Source organism: Lampris incognitus, chromosome 2, assembly GCF_029633865.1.
Source record: "Lampris incognitus isolate fLamInc1 chromosome 2, fLamInc1.hap2, whole genome shotgun sequence".
Lineage (NCBI taxonomy): Eukaryota > Metazoa > Chordata > Actinopteri > Lampriformes > Lampridae > Lampris > Lampris incognitus.
In genome coordinates this window covers 15302314-15322981 of record NC_079212.1, presented here as the reverse complement: position 1 = coordinate 15322981, position 20668 = coordinate 15302314, and the positions used below count along the sequence as shown (strand labels likewise).

At 43.3% G+C, this 20668-nt stretch overlaps 2 protein-coding genes across 3 annotated transcripts; one reads left to right on the top strand and one right to left on the bottom strand.

The window, feature by feature from the left end:
• Nucleotides 1-309: 309 nt before the first annotated feature.
• LOC130107519 (transcriptional regulator QRICH1-like) lies at nt 310-11765 on the top strand. Of its 2 annotated transcripts, none has more exons than XM_056274161.1 (12): nt 310-432; nt 1242-1532; nt 1631-1726; nt 1825-1965; nt 2081-2854; nt 2997-3177; nt 7685-7839; nt 7961-8075; nt 9577-9685; nt 9821-9969; nt 10075-10165; nt 10262-11765. In XM_056274161.1, the coding sequence occupies exons 2-12, from the start codon at nt 1278-1280 to the stop codon at nt 10446-10448; spliced, it is 2253 nt and encodes a 750-aa protein (XP_056130136.1). In that variant the 5' UTR covers nt 310-432; nt 1242-1277; the 3' UTR covers nt 10449-11765. The 2 variants fall into 2 exon arrangements, with proteins under 2 accessions (XP_056130136.1, XP_056130137.1); XM_056274162.1 differs by lacking the exon at nt 310-432 and adding an exon at nt 500-516.
• A 1147-nt stretch (nt 11766-12912) lies between these two features.
• LOC130108117 (receptor-type tyrosine-protein phosphatase beta-like) lies at nt 12913-20576 on the bottom strand. The gene is made up of 10 exons (XM_056274963.1): nt 20423-20576; nt 20141-20240; nt 19948-20038; nt 19766-19842; nt 19410-19544; nt 19137-19259; nt 18761-18921; nt 16790-16925; nt 16031-16101; nt 12913-14773 (listed from the first exon to the last, which is right to left on the bottom strand). Exons 1-10 carry the CDS (start codon nt 20446-20448, stop codon nt 14554-14556), a joined length of 1140 nt encoding a protein of 379 aa, XP_056130938.1. The 5' UTR covers nt 20449-20576; the 3' UTR covers nt 12913-14553.
• Nucleotides 20577-20668: the final 92 nt, after the last annotated feature.

Here is a 20668-nt window from a genome sequence, read left to right as displayed (position 1 = left end):
TAACCCTCGACTGCCCAGAGCCTCCTGAGCAGCGCTCAAGTAGTCAACAAATCTACCGCGGGCCACCTTAATATATTCAGAAGCCTGTGAACCATTGAGAGCATTTGACTCGCACACTGTGGTTTTAAGGTGGACTCGAGTCAATACCTCTCACAAACCACATTCACAACACTTGGCTGTTTATGTCGCCTTTAAAAGACTAACCGCTAAGGACTGGTTGTCGCGATATCAAGTGGCAGAATTATCGCGTTGGCAGAGCAGCATTCCAAATCGCCTGCTCATTGGTCTAATTCTACTGTTGTAAGATGGCGCCGAGCGAAATATGAGTGGTCAAGAAAAGAAAAAAATACAGCTTGGTATCTAGCAAAAACATACAAAAATAAAGGGCTTTAAAAGGCAGCGGAAGACATCGGTGATATTTCTGCAAGCCTGGTGGGTGGAAGAACAACGCTGCTCCGAGGATTAGAAAAGCGCTTTGTTGGCCGGCTCAGACCTCGGCCCGGTTGAGGAAGAGAGGTTAGCTAACGCGCGAGCTAAAGCTAGCTCCCTAGCAAGCTGTGGGAATGGGAGTGGAGATAAGAAAAGATAATGTGGTTCGGGCTACCAATGCCAGATAGAAAATTCAGCCTCCGTCCTCTTGACTTGACTTGTCATCTTCGCTTACAGTTATGCGGCGAAACGGCTAGAGCTCACAATGGCTAACTAGCTGTCGTTTTAAACTAGCAGCCAAGCCGAATGTTTTTTTTAAACAACTGGCACGCGATTGTTTAGCCTAGCCGTCTACCTAGTGTTAGCTTGTTGTGTAATCAGCTGTCAATTTAGCTAGCAAAGTCTGCCATTTCCCCGTGCATTGAAAAGCACTCTCCTTGACCGGTTTACGACTCAAAGTTGATACGTTTTGTTCCTCGACAGCCCTTGACGTTACCTTTTAAATAGGAAGAGTTATTTGGAAAGAAACCGCGCTTTCGCTCCAACCCGTATACAGACCTTTAAATTAACCCTTTCCTCATGCTGCCTGTCAATGTTGCTTGTTGGCAATTAACACTTGTTCAGTTTTTGATGCTACCGTTCCTTTTGTTCTCCTTTTACGGCAGGAGACCTTAAAACGCGTTTGGGTAATTTCAGCTTTGACCGTGTCACAGGTCACATATAAGTATGCTCATACTGTGATACCTGTTTGTTAAAACGTCCATCAGGTTAACCATTCGAGGTTTCTCTACTGAATTCACCTGTCTCTGTAGATCCCCTTGAAGAGGAGAGAGGGCTTCCCAGCACTAATGAATAACTCCTTGGATGGTACAGGCTCCTATGAGGAGCTGGTGAGACAGAAAGCTCGAAGTGTCCCCCAACATCGAATGAAGGAGTTCTTGGAGTCCTTGGCAAACAAGGGTCCAGATGCCCTACAGGAGTTCAGTCAGCAAGGGGGAGATTCAACAACCACCACCACCACCATGGTGTACCAACAAGAAGCCAACTGCATCTACACAGACAGCACAGAGGTTGCAGGGTCACTGCTGGAACTAGCTTGCCCGGTAGTTATCTTCGTGAGAAGACACAAATTAATAATTGAGTTAGTGAATTTTTTTCAGTGCATAGGAAACATTTTATAATTATGATGCTTTTGTTGAAGGTTCAGGTGCAGGTTCAGCCCCAGCAACAACAGATACAGGAGTCTACAGCTCAACAGCAGTCCATACAACAAAATTCAGAGCAACAGATTGTGCAGGTCAGCATCTTCCTTATTCTTTAAACTTTATTTTTTCATCCATATCTTCTAATGTTCTATTTTTTCTTTGGCCCACTTGGTTTTAACCTCTTTTTTAGGTTCAAATCCAAGGTCAGCAGCAGGGTCAGATGCTGGGTCAAGTACTTCAAGTGCCCTCTGGGTCTCATCAACAACTACAGGGTGTGACTACTGCACAGCTCATTCAATCCGGGGATCTTACTGAGGAGCAGCACCAACAAGTACACACATATTTATGCATATATGCACGTTAATCCCATCAAAAAGATCATGAATCTGGTTATCAAACAGTATGTATCTAATTATTGACTAGTGTCATGTTCCCATGTGTTTTAGCTGCAAGCTCAGTTAGTAGCGGCTGTGGCCGGAGGACAGCAGATCCAGATTCAGACAGTGGGGGCACTTTCTCCTACCCAGCAGCAGGACACTGCTGAGAGGAGAGTGCTTGGAACTACTGTTGCCACGTCCCAAGGAGCAGGGGTCCTTCAGCCAGCCAAGAAGCGTAAGGTGGACATGCCCATCACAGTGTCCTATGCCCTGCCTGGGCAGCAGGTAGCCACTGTCCTAGCCATCCCTCAGGGCCAGGGCCAACAGCAGAGCTATGTGTCTCTGCGGCCAGACCTCTTAACTGTAGACAGTTCTCACCTTTACAGTGCCACAGGCACGATTACCAGTCCCACAGGAGAGACTTGGACAATCCCTGTCTATTCTGCTCCTGCTGGGTCTGGTCGTGAACAGGTCACCCACATTGCCATCCCTCAGGAGGCCTATGGAACGGTACAGGTCGCAGGGGCAAACACTACAACAATGACCACAATGCCAACTCAAGTCGCTGTTGAAAATGACAAGCTGAAAATGTCTGTTAGCCAAAGTCAGACAGCACAGGCTGTCTCCAGCATAACGAGTTCTGGAGGGATGGGCGGGCAGGAAGAAGTGGTGCATACCCTGGCCACTAACACCCTGTTCCCTGCCCAGTTGATGAATGGAAACATCCACATCCCAGTGGCACTGCAGGGATACCCCAACACTACCCAGTCCCTTATCTGGGACCCCCAGCAGCAAGTGCTGCACACACAGGGGCTCTCTGGACAGGATGCACAGCAGTTACAGGTAATATTTGTGGAACTGGTTTTTAGGCCTTTAATACTCAACATTTTTAGATGCTACCATCTTAGCACATATTCTATAATAACCTAAGATTTATCTCCTTAGAGTTGAGTAACTATAATTATCTGTGTCTGTGTTTCATAAGGGCCAGACTGTGGCAGTAGCAGAAGTTGATGGCCAAGGCCAGCACCAAGTTCAGGTACAGGAGCTGCTGTTACCTGCCTCGCTGAAGCCAGAGGAGGGCCTGGAGGTGTGGCGGCTCTGGGCTCAAAGGAAAAATGCAGAGTTGGACAAAGAGGAGAAGAATAAACTGGCTCCAATTGGACGTGAGTGAACACACAAAATGCATGTAACAAAAGCTAGGGTTGGCTTGGATTTTAAAAATTCTGATTCTTCTTACTGAATCCAGTTTTTATCGAATTGCGGTTCTGATTATCATACATTTTGAAGAAGAAACCAAAATGTTTCACAACACAAAACTGTTGTCTCAATATAGTATTTGCACACTGGTCATCTTTCTGAAATATTACACTCAAATTACTATACCTAGATACTATCCTTCATGAAACTTCTATTTAAAATGTTGCTGTTATAAGACATGCCAACTATGCAGCCAATATCCGTTAAATAGCAGGATATCAATTCTGCATTTGACTTGTCTGAATAAAGAGGACACAATAGTTGAAAAGGAATTGCAACCCCATAAGAATATATCTTGTCGCCACTTGGTGATGATCATTCACTCTGAACTCACCTACTCCCTCAATGCAATTAGGGATGCACCGATATCACTTTTACTGCTGATACCAATTCCGGCTACGAGGCTTTAAGTATTAGCCGACACCAAGTATCAAATCTTTTGTGGAGACATGGACCATTAGTTTGGGATCAGTAGGCAAAATGAGATAGAATCAGGGTTTTTTACCATTAAAGAAATATAGGCTTTCATGTACCAAAAAATGCAGTAAATCAAGCCATTTTGCTTATTTTTGACATGCTTTTGGTTAGGGCTGAACGAATTGGGAAAATAATCTAATTGTTGTTTTTTTTTTTTAGACAAATATTGCAATTTAGTATGCATTTTCCCCCCCCCAAAGTTTATTATTTTCTGTGTTATCCACTAAACACAGCAATAAATCTTCTGTCGTATGACCAACACATCAGTCGACATATAAACTGCTCTTTCCTGTCGGCCAGACCTATGTGTTATTATGAAATGAGATGAATTGATGCATGAATTGATATGAATAACATATCTTCATTTAACTATTTAATTATAAAAAGAAAAACCTTCACTGATTGATTCAACTTTAAGCCTTGTAAGCATGTAATATAATTATCATGACTTAACATTTTAATAAAATATGAAAAAGGAACAACAAAGCACTGCAAAACAACAGGCTTGGTGTGAAAATTAATTTGAAAATAACTACGAATCTTACTGATCCCCACACAGTAACAGTAACAAATCACACAAAGTACAGAAATATAAAAAATAATAAATCTGTGGCTTTACCACTCTAAAAAAATTTCGATAACTCAGTCGTTGTAAACATGTAATATATAAACATGTGGATTGCACTTTTTAATAAAATCTAAAAAGAAAAAGAAACACTGTGAACATTAATGTATGTGCTTGTTGCACAGCCCTGTTGCTCTTGACACTGTCATTTTCCATAGCATTTTCTGAAAGAAATTTAAAAAAATTAAATTGGTGTACTTCATACAATTTAAATTGAGTGTTATTAGCCTATCGCAAGCATACACACACACACACACACACACACACACACACACACACACACACACACACACACACACACACACACACACAGCTACGTTAGAAAATCATTCATTCAACAATTCTGTTCTTTATCTTTCATGTTTTCTTCTTATTCTTTCTCTCTCTCTCTCTCTCTCTCTCTCTCTCTCTCTCTCTCTCTCTCTCTCTCTCTCTCTCTCTCTCTCTCTCTCTCTCTCTCTCTCTCTCTCTCTCTCTCTCTCTCTCTCTCTCTCTCTCTCTCTCTCTCTCTCTCACACACAGCAGATACTTTAGATAACAATCATTCATTCAACCATTGTTCTTAATCTTTCATTTTATCTTCTTATACTCAATCACTCACCCTCTCTCTCACACACACATACACACACACACACACACACACACACAAATACTGAAAACAGCTCACTGATGGTGAGATATAATCGGTGGCTGAAACACTGGAGCCTGGTCCACTCGTTAAGCTGCGCTGCCTTCACCATGTTCGATGCATTGTCTGTTGTTAGGCAGACATGGTTGTCTTCATCGAGGTGCAGACTGGCTAGCCCTTCTCTGTGGCTGACCGCAATGTTCTCCCCAGTGTGGCCGTCCGGGAAGTAAGCAGTGTGAAGACGTGAGCTTTGAGGTCGAATTCTTCATTGATGAAATACACGGTTAGACTCTGATAGCGTTCCGCTGTATGGCTTGACCATGTGTCTGTGGTAATAACGAAAAACTCCAGTTTTTAGCTGCGATGCGACATTCTGCCTGCACGTTTTATATAGCTCTAGTATGGCAACCTGGCTAAAATTTGTGCGGGATGGCATGCTATACAGTATATCCATATGTCTTTACTAAAGCCGTAAATTTGGCCTCGGTCACTGTGTTGAGGGTCATCGTAACCTTCCCTATGAACTCCACTATCGCCTGAGTAATTTCACAGTAACATTTTGAATCCTGTTCATATGGAGATATACTCTCTAACATTTCGGTCAATGATCCCTGCCGGGTGGTATTCGGCCAACTTGACACACTAGTGGTTGGGTTTTTAGCCATGCAATTGTCATACATGGCCTTGTGATGCTTTTTTAAATGCTGGAACAGGTTTGTGTTGCCCCGTGTTGTAGCTACGGTAGCGAGACACGTTCTGCACAATACCTGACTCTGTTCAGCATCTTCATTCCTAAATCCAAAATAATAATAATAATAAACTTTATTTGTATATCACCTTTCATACATAAAATGCAGCTCAAAGTGCTTTACATTAAAAACAAGGGAAACAATAAAACTCAACAACAATACGAATAAAATAAGTTAAAAGTAATAAAACACAGACCTAGGCAAAAAACATAAAACAAAGCAAGAAATAAAACCACAGTACAAGATAAGAAATAAGAGTAAAAGAAATAAAATGGAATTAATTAAAAGCAAGAGCATAAAAATGGGTCTTGAGCTGATTCTTAAAACTATATATGGACGTTGCTTCTCTTATTTGTTGGGGGAGTCTATTCCAAGCCGTCGGTGCATAAAAACAAAATGCTGTTTCGCCATACTTTTTGTAGTTCATTCTAGGGACATTGAGCAGGCCAGCACCAGAGGATCTAAGAGAGTCTGGACCTATTTTAGATCCTCTAAAATAGGTCCAGACAACCGACATACTGCTCCTCTTTGACACTAAAGTCACCTCTTCAGTGCTCAGTTTTGCGGTGGCCATTTTCACAAGATAGCAATGTTACTGCTAGAATCAAAGCGTAGCATGGCAAATTGTTTTCTTCATTTACTGCTCTCACTCGCATGTCACATGAGCGTAAGGTAGCGTGTATGTACCTGAACCCCACATGCCGATATGTTTCTGACCCTCTGATTGGTAAGATTGTGTAACATTAAAAACAAAAGACTTTTTTCTTTTTTAATCACAGCCTTTGGGATTTGAAAATTGCATTCTAGTACACTGCGATGTCGGTTTGAATTGGATTAATTGTTCAGCCCTACTTTTGGTATCAGATTTTAGGCTTGAGTAAAATCTGATGCCAATATTCCATTTTAGCCTAGTATCGATCCGAGACCAGTGTCAGTATCATTGCATCCCTATCTGCAGTGGTGAAAGGAATTTCCCGACCAGGAGCTCTCTGCAGATGAACTTGGAAGAGTTTTCATACTGCTTTATGAACTCGTATCCCAGAGTAACACAGAAAATATATTTCATTCCCCGTCTTGTCATATAAAAATTGTATGTCTGCTATTTGCATGTTGTTGTATCCGGGTGTTAGGTATTAGTGGTGTTAGTGCCATCTTAATTTGAGAGATTATGATGACTGGGACTGGGAGCAAGATCAAACAGTGTATTCTTCCATTCCATTATCCAAACCGCTTCTTATCCTGCTCTCAGGGTCGCGGGGATGCTGGAGCCTAACCCAACAGTCAGTGGGGGGCAGGCGGGGAGACACCCTGGACAGGCCGCCAGGCCATCACAGGGCACTATATATACATATATATGTAATACACACACACACACACACACACACACACACACACACACATATATATATATATACACTATACATAGAGTATATACATATATACATGCAGTATATAGTATATGTATATACTATACATACTTTGGCATATTGTAGTTACTTCCTCCCTAGCATGCCATTATGTGACTGCAGTGATTTCAGTTTGCTACATTGCTGTTTTCCTTAGCAAAGGTTAGCCACACTTCAGAGCATCTGTTTCTGTCAGCAGTGTCATAAAACGGTCTAAATGCTGTTTTGACAAGTGATGTCACCAGGCTGTCATTTCCAATAAACTTTTTATAGACTTTTGAATTTCAATGCAATACAAGTTTTCCAAATGTGATTGAAATTATGCTTTCAGGATTTGACAAGCTTCTAAGAAACTCGCGTTTCTAAATGAATATTCAGCTCCAAGTCAGAATTGGTTTTCGTTACCCAACCTTAATTTATGCTCATGTAACATGCACATATACTGTTTCTTTCTTAATTTAAAAACATATCCATTATGATATTATTTCATCTCTGGTTTCATCTGTTAACCTGTCTGTGTGTGTTCAGGTCGTCAGGCATTGCGTTTCCAGGAAGACTTGGTGTCATGTGCAGTAGCTGAGCTCAGCATGGCGCTTTCTCTGATGACCCAGGAGGCCCGGGGTTTGGAAGGGGAGACTTACGAAGCTGATGTTCTCTATTATGTATTTTTATGCATACAAAAAGTGAGTTCTCTGTAAACGCGTTTTCTAATATTGACATTTCTGTAAGCAACTTGATGTTAAACAGCTGCACCGGTTTTTGCTGCCTCTCTTCTGCCTCCCATCCCTCCGTTTTAATTTCTAGTATCTGTTTGATAATGGCCGTGTGGATGATGTCTTCTCTGATCCATACTACACCCGCTTCTCTCAGAGTTTGCACCAGATACTAGAGCCATGGAGGCCATCAGTCCACCCATTAGGTAAGAGAAACAAGGTATATCAAGCATAAAAATGTCATTTTTCCTGCATATTCCAGACATGAATATCTATATGTTATCAACTCGTGTGTGCGTGTGTGAGCGGGTAATTGTCTGTCCCTCCATATGTCTACCATGCAGGATATGTCAGTAACCACCAGTTCGACTGCTAAAACTTGGGGCTACACTCTTTATTTTAACTGCGCACATGCATGATCATGTTTGCCTCTTGGAAAATTTTAAATCCTTCCACTTATTATTTTTAGCTAATTTTACATAATGTTGCATATTTGCATATTCTACTGCCATGATCCCAATGTCCATGAGGTGAAAGTTTCAAAGATATAGTCCAGTTATTTCAGGAGGAACCCTGTACTGTATACAAAAAAAAACATGAACCATAGCGCTCCCTACAGGACATCAAAGTAAACGGTCTCAAGATCCATCACAACAAGCATAACTTAACTTCCTTTCCATCTAACTTCCTTTTCACCTAAACTCACACTAAGTTTCAAGAAATTTGATCTGTGCATGCCTCTCTTAAAGCTGAACATTTTTACCCCCCATGATTAAGTTAAGAACTATGGGAAATGATTCCTTTTGCCTTCAATAAAACACTGAAAATGAGAAGCAAGTCATAACTCCTGCTTTAATGCCACTGATTAAGTTAAGGAATCACTGCATTATTCGTGGGTGATGACAAGTCTATCACTTGTTTGGATATTGCAAAAGCTGTTGGAACACACATCCAACTAATGTGGACAGGAACAATGAATAGACACTTATACAGAACAATGGAGACTGTACACTGTATGTCCCCACCGGGTTCTTATTTTTGGGGGATAAATCTGCAGGAGATTTTTGTTTGTGTTCTGTTTGAATATTGTCATCATTCTCTTGTTTATTGTTACAGTCGCAGTACTGTAATTGCAAGTGGTGCATGTGTTCATTTGTTTGTACACTCTTGTTTTTATATTTATGTGGTTTTGCTGAGCAGTGAAGCCAGATGAAGGATTCTCATCGTTTTTACAATATCTGCCCATGGGGTTTCTTCAGAATGGTAAAAAGGGCATTTGCATGTGATAGCAGCATGATGCACTGCATATCGGGCGGCACGGTGGCCAACTGGTTAGCGCTGTTGCCTCACAGCAAGAAAGTCCTGGGTTCGAACCCCAGGCTGTCGCAGGTCCTTTCTGTGTGGAGTTTGCATGTTTTCCCCGTGTCTGCTTGGGGTTTCTCCGGGTGCTCCGGTTTCCTCCCACCATCAAAAAGACATGCATGTTAGGGTTAATACTCCTGTTTGTGCCCCTGACCAAGGCAATGGAAAGAAGAACAGGAGTTGGTCCCCGGGTGCTGCAGCTACCCACTGCTGCTATACAATAGGATGGGTTAAATGCTGAGAACAAATTCGTTGTAACAATACAATTTGTTGTAAGAATACAATGTCAAAATAACATGGCTTTCATCTGGGTATTCCTGATTGGTTTTATCCTTCTTCCCCCAGGTTATGTCATCCCCAGTCATGTGACAGAAGAAATGTTGTGGGAATGCAAACAGCTAGGAGCCCATTCCCCATCTACACTACTCACAACTCTAATGTTCTTTAACACCAAGTGAGTTTTACATACATAGTGTGGTTGAGCTATATGCCTGATGTCACACACCGTACACTTTTTTCGTTGCCAACAAAGACTCTCATTCACTCTTCTGAAATGTTTTAGTATATGTAACCTTCTTACTGTTTCCAGGTATTTCCACCTGAAAACAGTTGAACAGCATCTGAAAGTGGCCTTCTCTAAGGTGCTGAGACACACCAGAAAGAGTCCCAACAACCCCAAAGACAAGAGCACCAGCATCCGATACCTTAAGTCCACAGAAAGATTTATAGGGCAGAAAGGTGCGTGGCAACATGAATGTGGTGTTCTGTGGTATCTCAGAAGAATGCCACTTTAAAGGGTAGCAACACTGATAGTTACACTTTTTTATAAATGTTTGCTTTCAGTGACAGATGACATGTACTCGGAGCAGCTGGAGGATCCAGAGAACCCTCTGCGCTGTCCCATCAAGCTCTATGACTTCTACCTCTTCAAATGGTAAGGATAACCGGGGGGTCATTTGAGATAATGAAAAATTATACTGAGGTCATTCCTAAAATAAACTCCTTTTGACCTTTTCTGTTCACCTATCAGCCCACAGAGTGCTAAAGGCCGTAACGACACATTCTACCTGACCCCTGAGCCCGTTGTCGCTCCAAACAGCCCCATTTGGTATTCTACACAGCCAATCCCAAGAGAACAACTTGAGCAGATGCTCGCACGTATCCTCGTTGTCCGCGAAATCCATGAAGCCACCACCATGTCAGTGACCTTGCACTAGCTTGGCTGTCGGAGAACAGCGAATGGACTTGCCTCATCCTTTCATCTACTCTTTCTTCACCCATCCTTCGCTCATTAACAATGGATCTTTATTCTCTCACGTCCTGTGCTTTTTAAGGTTGGCATGTATATGGTTGTATTTACCATAAATCTGCATATCTGGAATACACTGTACATACACATACAGCATATAAAGATGGCAGGGTTTGCCTCACAGAGGCATAATCTCTCAACCCCACAATGACTTTTTTTTTTTTATTATTTTTGCCAAAGGATGTAGTGTCTAACCTTTTTTATTGGACCTGAACTATAAATGTTATTGTTTAAACTGTTGGTTTACCTACCAATAGTTCATAAATAATTGTACATTTTCCTTGCTTTTTTGTTTTAATCTGTAATATATGCGGTATATAATTTCACTGAGGTTGGCTTGCTCCATTCTGCATTTCATCTGTCCAACTTTGCTCTTTATATAAATCTCTTTCTTGCTCTACTGCCCCCTCATCTCTTCCTTTCATATTATATCACAGAGCAATACCTCAGTGGTGTTTAGACTGCAAGATACTGAGGATAGGGCCACTCAGATACTCGTGCCCTGAGCTGTGGGAGTTTTTTTTTTTTCCCTCCACTTTTCTTTGTATCTTGACTTGTGTCAGTCTGGAGCTGCGCTGACATATGAACACAACGAACTGCGGAGATTACTTGCTTATAGTGAATGGTGCTTGGGCTGTAGTGCCCCTCATTGGATTAGCTCAGATCAGCAGCGTTGGATAACATAAGGACCTAAACCTCTGTTATGGACTTCATTGCCATACGGTGTCGCCACTCGACCTGCAGGTACTTGCAGCTGCCACATGGAGGACACCTGTCAGAGAGGCTTGAGAGGGCTGACTATAGGCCGCGTCCTCATCACCAACCCCCAGGACTCACCCTTAGAGGGATCCATTGTATCATAAATGTTTATTACATGGCAATTTAAAGACTCTTAAAATGGGTTAGCCATTATTGTTGTATAATGTATAATACTCATAGCTCCTTGTACTGTAATGTTTCAGTCATCCAAGGAGAATGGCAGTGCCTGTGTGTTTTTGAAACATGACCTTTTTGTACAGCCACTACACCTTTTTGTCTTTGCTTCTCTAGCGAGTCCGTTCTGCACTTGCATTCCAAGGTATCGGTAGCATGTTCTATCATTACATACAGTGCCTTCAGAATGTATTCACCCCTCTTGAACTCCTTTCACATTTTGTTCCTAGTTCACCGCCAAATTTTAATGCATTGAAATAATTTCTCCCTTCACTAAATAAATTCAAGCCTATTTAAGATGACAAAAAAAAACAATATATTCAAGAACCTTTCTTTTGTTAAATGTAAAAGACACATTTCTCATGTACAGAAGTATTCACTCCCCCAGAGTCTGTACACTGTGTAGATGGGTCTTTTGAAGCAATTACAGCGGTGAGTCTTCTCAGGTGTGTAGGTGCTTTGCGATGAAATGTTTGCCCATTCTTCCATGCAAAACTGTTCCAATACTGCCAGCTTAGATGGCGGGTGGTGAAGGATAGCAATTTTCAAGTCATACCACAGATTTTCCATTGGGAATTAAGTATGGGCCATTCTAGGCTATGAACCTTCAATTTTCTAAAGCCGTTCTTTTTGTGCTGTGTGTTCTGAGTTACCGTCTTGCTAAAACATGAATCTTGGCCCTAATACCGATCTCATGCTGAGAGGCTCCTTCTCAAGTGCTTGCCAAACAGCTCAACTTGAGTCTCACCAGATTATGAAATCTTGGAAGTTCTAAGGTTTTGTCACATAGCTCTTAGCAAACTCAATGTTGGTCTTTCTCAGAAGAAACTGCCAAAGAGGCCGAATCTGTTAAGTGCTGAAAAGAGTGTTGATGTCTGGACAGTTTTCCTATTTTAACCAACAAGCTCTGCAGTTGTGTGAGTGTTGGAGCTGGTCACGTCTCTCACCGTTGCCCTTTTTGTCTGGTTGCCCAGTTTGGTTGGAAAACCTGATCTTGGTCATTTCTGGGTTGTGCTATATTCTTTTTCAATTTTGTGATAATGGACTTCATGATGCTGTTAGGAAGGTGTTAAGGCTTTGACAATCTATAACTTGGGGTTTTTTTTTCTTCTTCTTCATGTCTAAGCTCTGCAGGCAGGTCTTTGGTCTTCATGACAGCAACACTGGTTTGATCTGCAATAAATACAGACTCACAGAGTCGATACTGTGTAATGAGTAGTGAACGCAGGCGGATCAGAAAATGAAAATGGACAGACCTTGTTAACATGGTTAGTGTGATATCTCGAGATCGAGCTATACAAAGGAGGATATGAATACTTTTCAGGTTTTTATTAATATTCTGAAGACAACTATATGCTGTATTTCACGTTAATATTAAAGAGAATTACACGTGTGAGTAGGTAAAAAATGCATTTTAATTTCACCATGCAACAGCAAAACAAAACGGGGGAGAATACTTTCAGAAGCCACTGTATAAAGTTCATGTAGAGTTAACGTGCATCCTTTCTGCAGCTACCGTGGAGGAAAACGTGTTAATCAGTTTACTGATTAATACATTAGAGCATAGATATCTTTTTCCAGCTTTCATTTGCCACAAATATTCAGCAGCTAAATGCAATGGGTATGTTGATTCCTCTTAAAACAGGTCAGTTATTTTTGGTTGCAACTTTGGTGTTAAATTGCATACATCAGCCTGATTGTTATCCTCATGGTTATAGTGGAAAGTCGTTCAGCCTGGAGAAACAGGGTGGACCGGTGCAGCAGGTTGGGTCTTTTCATTTTTCTTCCTCGTAACGACGTGCAGCGCCGGTTCTCTGGTCTCCATTGTCAGCGTTCAACTGCATGCTGCCCTCGAGAGCCTTTTCCCCTCCTACCGGGTACGTCATCATGCAATGCAAAAAGCCAGGTAGATGGACAACATTTTTACCATGGGAAGGAGGTGTGTGTTTTCCAGATGGACGAGTTTCTTGAGTCTTCTTATCCTGACACTGTTCACTTTTGCCTGATTTCTGTCAACGGTTATACATGGCTTGGATGTGCTATACAACTGATTTCCAGACATCAATACCTTACAGTCTCTCGGATTGCTGTAGGGAAGTTAGTTTATCGAAAAATCGTAAACACTGAAATGAACTCACTGAGCACAAGTAGGAATAAGCTGAGGGGGATCAGCCCAGCCTGCGAATCTTCGCAGTCCAAACTGCCCTCCTTTGTGCATCCTGTAGAAATCGATGCATCATACGGCCTTGTCCCGGCCGAACGGAACAGCCCCAAGCCGCACAACACACCATTTCTCCTTCAACTGTTACAAATCGGTGAGAAATGGGCTGAACACGCCAATACACTCCAGCTGCAGCAGCTCCGTCTGGAGACCTCCGTCCCCAGACAGCTCTGCGCCCAGACAAGCCAATGATGTGCTGAGAACTGGAGTGTATTGGAGTGTATTTTCTTGAAAACGCAGGAAAAATCATTGAAACATCATGATGACAGAGCCAGACGTTGGTAGGCAGCATGGCGCCCGTCAAACGCGTGACAGGCTCTCAGCCAATCACAGTGCATGTTGCAAAGATCAAAGGATGCGCTCCCCGGTGCCGGTCTTCCTGTCCTCTAGGAGGAGGTAGAGCCGTGGTGCACTGGTGCCATCAGGGTAATACATCCATGGTTGGAAAACTTCCATCTCTGGCGGGTCGAGAGGCAGAGATCTCTTTAATCGCAGCTCCCGTACCCCATACACCGCATGACCTCAGGAGTGCTTTTTTATTTACACACAGGCCAGAACAGACTAGAACGTAACGAGTTCCCTCCCGGTGTCACAACTGGCGACATCAGGAGTCAGTCAGTCAGTATAGTCTTCTGCTTAGTCTGAGTCCACCCCCAAAACAATAACTACAACATGAACACCACATCATTAAAACACAATTTCAAATCTAACGTTAACATCAGTCCCATCAGCCATTGCGCTCCCTCAGCGCAGAACCGCCGATAATCAGAGCAACCGCCACCCCCGGTCGCTACAATATTCTCCTTGTTGCTTTGGGATAGTTCCAGATTCCAAGCTGCAACAACTGCGTTGTTTAAGTTCAGGTGTGTGAGTGTTGATTCAGTTGTAATGAAGAAGACATCAGTCTCCTAAGGAGCTTCCCAGGGTGGAGCAAATGTTGCATTGGGCTTTGCGGTTGCTCTGAGGGAGGGTCATGTCGCCCGTGCTGGTGCCTCCCTCGGTCTGCATGCCCTGAAGAGCTTTGGAGCTGATCCTGGGTCTGGCTAGTATTCACACCGAACGCCTTACTCTTCAGGCCTCTGGGCAAGAGGAGACAACATCAAATTAAAAGATTTTCAAACGCTACATTGGAACATCAGTGAAAGTTGAATCAGTTCACCTGGACACAACATTTATTGACAGATACGTTTCATCACTCATCTAAGTGACCTCTTCAGTCGAAACTGGCTGCAGGTCCCCCCCACCCTTCTAAACAATACGTACAGTTGCATAACGACCGAAACCAACGATCGGTTTCATATGAAAATAGGCATGACCATGAACTAGAATAGTATTCACAGAGGAGTGGGAATGTTTGCAATCACAGCATTGTAAGAAAGCGACAGACGTACCCCCCCCCCCCGGTTCAGGGATGGTGGTTCCCTCTTCACACAGACGGCCTCTTTGACTCCCCGTTCAAACCAGTGTTCTTCTCGACCAAGGATGTGTACATCCTGATCCTTGAAAGAGTGGCCACTGGCCTGTAGATGGGTGTAGACTGTGGATTCCTGGCCTGACTCATTAGCTCTCCGGTGTTGTGCCATCATCTTGGCCAGCGTCTGTTTGGTTTACTCAATGCACAACTCACAACAATCCTCCCAGCACTTAACAGCATACATTATATTGCTCTGTTGTGCCAGGGGACCCAATCCTTGGGGTGCAACCAATTTCTGGTGCAGTGTGTATTGGTGTTTGAAAGCAACTGAGACGCGAGTTTTGGAAAATACGTGCCTCAACTTTTCCAACATTCCTTCCGCATATGGGATCACCACTGGTTTACACCTAGACAGCTGTTGTCCTTCTCCTCTCTTCGGTCGGCTGGTACACTGTTTGAGTCTATGTTAAGAGGGAATAACCATCCCTGAACTGAGGCGGGGGGTAAGAGTACACTTGTTGCCATCTTACAATGCTGTGATTGATATAGTACACATGGCCATTGAAACTAGTTAATGGTCACACCTATTTGCAAATGAAACTGGTTGTTGGTTTCGGTCATTATGCCTTTGCATTGTTTATAAGGGTGGGGGTACCTGCAGTCAGTTGAGACTGAAGAGGTCACTTAGATGAGTGATGAAAAGTTTCTCTCAATAAACGTTGTGTCCGGATGAACTGATTCAACTTCCTCTAATTTTCTAACCTGGATTACTGAGCATGCATCAAGACACGTTGGAATACATTGTGCCCGAGTAGCAGTTGTTGAGGTTGTTTTTCTAAATGGTACAGATTTAAGTGACAGAAATCTTGGATCGCGTTGGTGTGTCAGTGGGTGCACATTTTATCATTTTATCTGTTCTCACCTTGTGGGGGTACCCCCAGCTTTTCCACTCAGCCAGTGTAGCAAACTCCAGTGGACCAATACATACTGATCCTGTGAACATACACATTTTGGCAGATTATAAAGATGCTTAGTTCTGCATTTCACACATACAAATAGACGAGACTACACCAAGTGTTTGCAGATTAACGATACTGTCATAGATGGAGTTTAACATGATAGAATTACAGTCATCAGAAGAAACTTGGCAACTGTAATTCATTACTCTAGCTGGGAAATACAGCAATCAGGTTGCACATATACAGTGCATCCGGAAAGCATTCACACCCCTTCACTTTCCCCACATTTTGTTACGTTACAGCCTTATTCCAAAATGGATTAAATTCCTTTTTTTCTCATCAATCTACATACAATACCCCATAATGACAAAGCGAAAAAGGTTTTGCAGAATTTTTTGCAAATTTATTAAAAATAAAAAACTGAAATATTGCATGTACATAAGTATTCACACCCTTTACTCAGTACTTGGTTGAGGCACCCTTGGCAGCGATTACAGCCTCAAGTCTTCTTGGGTATGAAGCGACAAGCTTGGCACACCAATATTTGGGGTATTTCTCCCATTCTTCTCTGCAGATCCTCTCAAGCTCCGTAAGGTTAGATGGGGAGCGTCGCTCACAAATGTATGAAGCACTTCACGATCTGAGTTTTGACTTGAGCATTGTGGTATATGTGGAACAACGTTTAATAACCCTGTCGAGGTGAGCAGCGATACCGGACTGACCAGATTTTGGACCATCCACATCCTGTGTCGCCGCAGGTCCCCCACAGCACCACGGATGTCAGGCTGGATGCCTCGCATGCACAGCTGCATCAGCCACAACAGTGTTACAAAGGCCCCTGACCGCCCAATACCTGCACTGAAACACACAAAAAGAGGAATGATTTAAAATATGCTACCTTCTTGTCCCCTAAGTGACATGGTGCATTTTTTTTTTTGCCAACTGCATTTCTTGTGCTCTTGAGAAACAATCTGGTGCGCACAAGAATTATTTTCTGGTGTAACTGACCCAAGCATGTGCATACGTGGGAAGCCCATCCAGAATAGCAGTGGCTCAGGAATCAGGAACAATTTATTGTCATTTCAGTCATGTACTTGAGTGAGAGAAGAAACGAAATGTCATTTCTCCCAGCCCACAGCAGTGCAACACAAAAGATAAAAATACATATCCAAAATTTCCCAGAACGACACCACCAAAAACATAGAAAAACAGAAAGAACAAAGCAAAAAAACACCAACAGTTAACAACACAGTCCATTCAGCAACACAGACCAAAAATTCCATTGTCCAGAGAACGAACGCCAGCCAGGATGACTGTCGGAAGTGCCGGTCTGCATGGGCTAGCAGTTAGCTTAGCCTGCCCTGCTTCTGCGTCCTGTCAGACTGCCCTCGGTGTTTCCTCTTCAGGTGCGGCTCTGGCAAGGCTGCGGTCCTTGGGCCCATCGGACGCAGCAGACCAGGCTCCCTCAGCCAGACACCTTCGACACACCTCCCCCCCTCGCACCACACGACACAGACGGAGACAAAAACACTGCCCCATCGTCGCTAGCTAAGGCTGCCACCAGACCGCCTCGGTATTTCCTCTCAGGCGCAGCTCTGGGCAGGGGCGTGGTCCCTGGGCCCACAGGACACAGCAGACCAAGCTATCTCAGCTGATCCAACGCCAGCTCTCCCAGCCATTAAGCGAAAAAAATCAACGATAAAAATAAAAACTTCGCACGATGACACAAACTGGCGCAGACGTAGACGTGGACAAAGACGCTGCATAGTCGGTACCGGTTGAGGCCGCTGCAAACGTGAGTTCAAGCCGCCATATTCCCGCACCGGAAGCGGTGACTTGTTCACCTTTCTCAGAACACAATATATACTGACTGTAGGACGGACTAAATAAACATAACAATGATAAGGTAATGAATGGGATTTTCTATGCTGTTTTGTAAATATCATTATTTTACATAGGCATCTACCGACTGATGTATTATCATCCCTGAAGTTTAAATACCCAGAAAACTGAAATAGCCCAGAAATAAGACACCTGACATTCATAAAAGTGAAATCACTGTTGCTAAATGACTGGAATTTTTTTCTTTTGCGTACGAGAAAGTTTCTCATGTGCACCAGATAGTTTCTCTCGAGAACCACATAGTTTCTAGTGCACACCAGAAACACATCTGCGAAAAAAATAAGCTTAAATTAATTAAAGTTTCCTTTATTAATCCCCTTGGGAAAATCCAGTTACTGCCAGTGAACCCATCCTAGCTGTGATCTGTGTAGCTAGGAGCAGTGGGCTGCCGCCTTCATGCAGCGCCCGGGGACCAGCTCCAGCTCTTCTTTCCATTGCCTTGCTCAGGGGCACAGACAGGAATGTAAACCCTAGCATGCATGTTTCTTTTGATGGCGGGTGAAACCAGAGATCCCGGAGAAATCCCACCGCAGACACGGGGAGAATATGCAAACTCCACACAGAGGACGACCTGGGATGACCCCTCAAGGTTGGTCAACCCCGGGGTTCGAACCCTGGACCTTCTTGCTGTGAGGCAACAGCGCTAACCACTGGGCTGCCGTGCCACCCCCAAAAAATGCACCATGTCTATATAGAGGCTCATAGAGTTAATCCATTTTGAAAATATGCCGAGGCAGAGGTAATGGGCTTCTACAGATGAAAGATAATGGCCTGGAGGTGAGTGGTCCGACCTGCAGTGCACAACAGTTGGCCCCAGGTGTGGGATGGCTTCCAAATGCTGCCGCACATGCTCAGTGAGGTTGCAGAGTGAGGCGCGGTCCTTTGGGACGCCCTGGTCAGGCCAGGTGGGGTAGTGGTAGTGCGTGACTATCCTCTCTGGTGAACAACCCCTCTGAAACACATTAACATTCGCCTTTATTACTGTGCAACCCCTGAGACAAACCTATGAATGGTACAGACAAGTTATACCAGAACTGGCTGCAGCATTTAAAATCTTAAAAGCTGCTTTGGTGACTATGGTTACGGTGATTGCAATGTCTGTAGCAGTAGGTTGAATACAGTAAAGTGCATGACAATCACGTAGTGACTAGTATGATTAATATTTACCCGTCTCAGATTAATGGTGGTGATAAAATAATCTGGACCTTTTTTGCGGCACAGTGTGGTCACTTGGACCAGTCCATAGCAAACAGTCCCTTGTTCCAGAGGCCAGTACTGATCACACAGCACCTGTAGAGACAGTAAACCATGATAGCTGTGGTAGCTATTGTCATGACTATATAATATTAAATAGTGTGCTATATTTTGGGAAAAAAATTACTCCACAAAATAATAAAAAATGAGCATGCACGCAGACAAAAAGCGTCTTTTTTTTCTCACCGTGTCCTTGTGTCTCAGAGCCGTCACCATGACGATTATCCTGACGTTCTGCTCCCACACCATTCTCCAGAAGTCTGCCGTCGTGTTGTGTAAAGGACCCTGGGTACAAATGAAGTCTCTCTCGGATCCCCCACCCTGTGTATTCAAATACACAATCATGACGGGAACAGATTAACGGACAGACCAGCAAATATAGTTAGGTTATCAAGCGCACAGAGAAGGTAACGGTCTATCAGCGAGACAGATAAGGAACCAAGCAGTCGACCGACTGACACAGATGCAGAAGGATAGCAAGGACAGACAAATTAGAAGATGGACAGGTAGGCAGACAGACAAATGAGTGAACAAATTCTTACAGGCACAAAACTTGCGTTGATATAGTCAGAGTATGGCCGGGACTCCTGAAGGGACAATCTCACCCGGCAATGGTCATCTATATCCACATGTGGTCAGAAAAATGGAACATTACATGTCTCACACATTGCTGAATATGATGTGTGTGTGTGCACTGATTTACTGTAACTGATGATGTACTTACATGGCAGAATGTATGGGTACCTGTTCTTTTCCCTGTTGGCCTCCAGGTTTCCTATCCTGGAGGTGAGCTCTTTGCCAACATCTTTCAGCTCCTTAAGAGAAAGTCCGAAGGTCATACACTGAAGAGCACCTTTAGCATGCTTCCAAATGACAAATTCAAACCCCAAATTAAAGTCCAGTTTGCACAAGTATACCTGAAACTCTTGCCTGAAGCCTCTGTTGTCATTGGCAGCAAGTGACTGACATCTGAGATGGAGTTCCTGTTGGATGTACGCCCTCGAGAAAATTCTGACCCTGCAAAAAATAATTTCTTACATCAGTGCCTGTCCACAGTTACCGAAATCCTACTATCTGTGTGACAAACGACAAGTCGCCTTACATCCTAACATCGGTTAAAAGTATCTTTCACATTCATAGATGTCATTTGCATTTTCGGAAGGCAGGTTTCTCCCGACATGATGACTACACTTTCTTACCTCATGTCCTGTTTTGGAGACCTCATACCGTTAATAAAACTCCGACTGGGAAAAAGAGGTAACGTGGACTACGAAGTGATCCTAGCCGGTCCTGGGACGGTGCTGTTCCTCTATGTAGTCACTGTGGAAAAACATGGAAGATCCTTTGTCACAGTAATTTTATCATAGGGGAAAGTCATTCAGCCTGGAGAAACTCATAATAGTAAAAATACCAGAAAGTTGGATCACTTCGTCTGGACACAATGT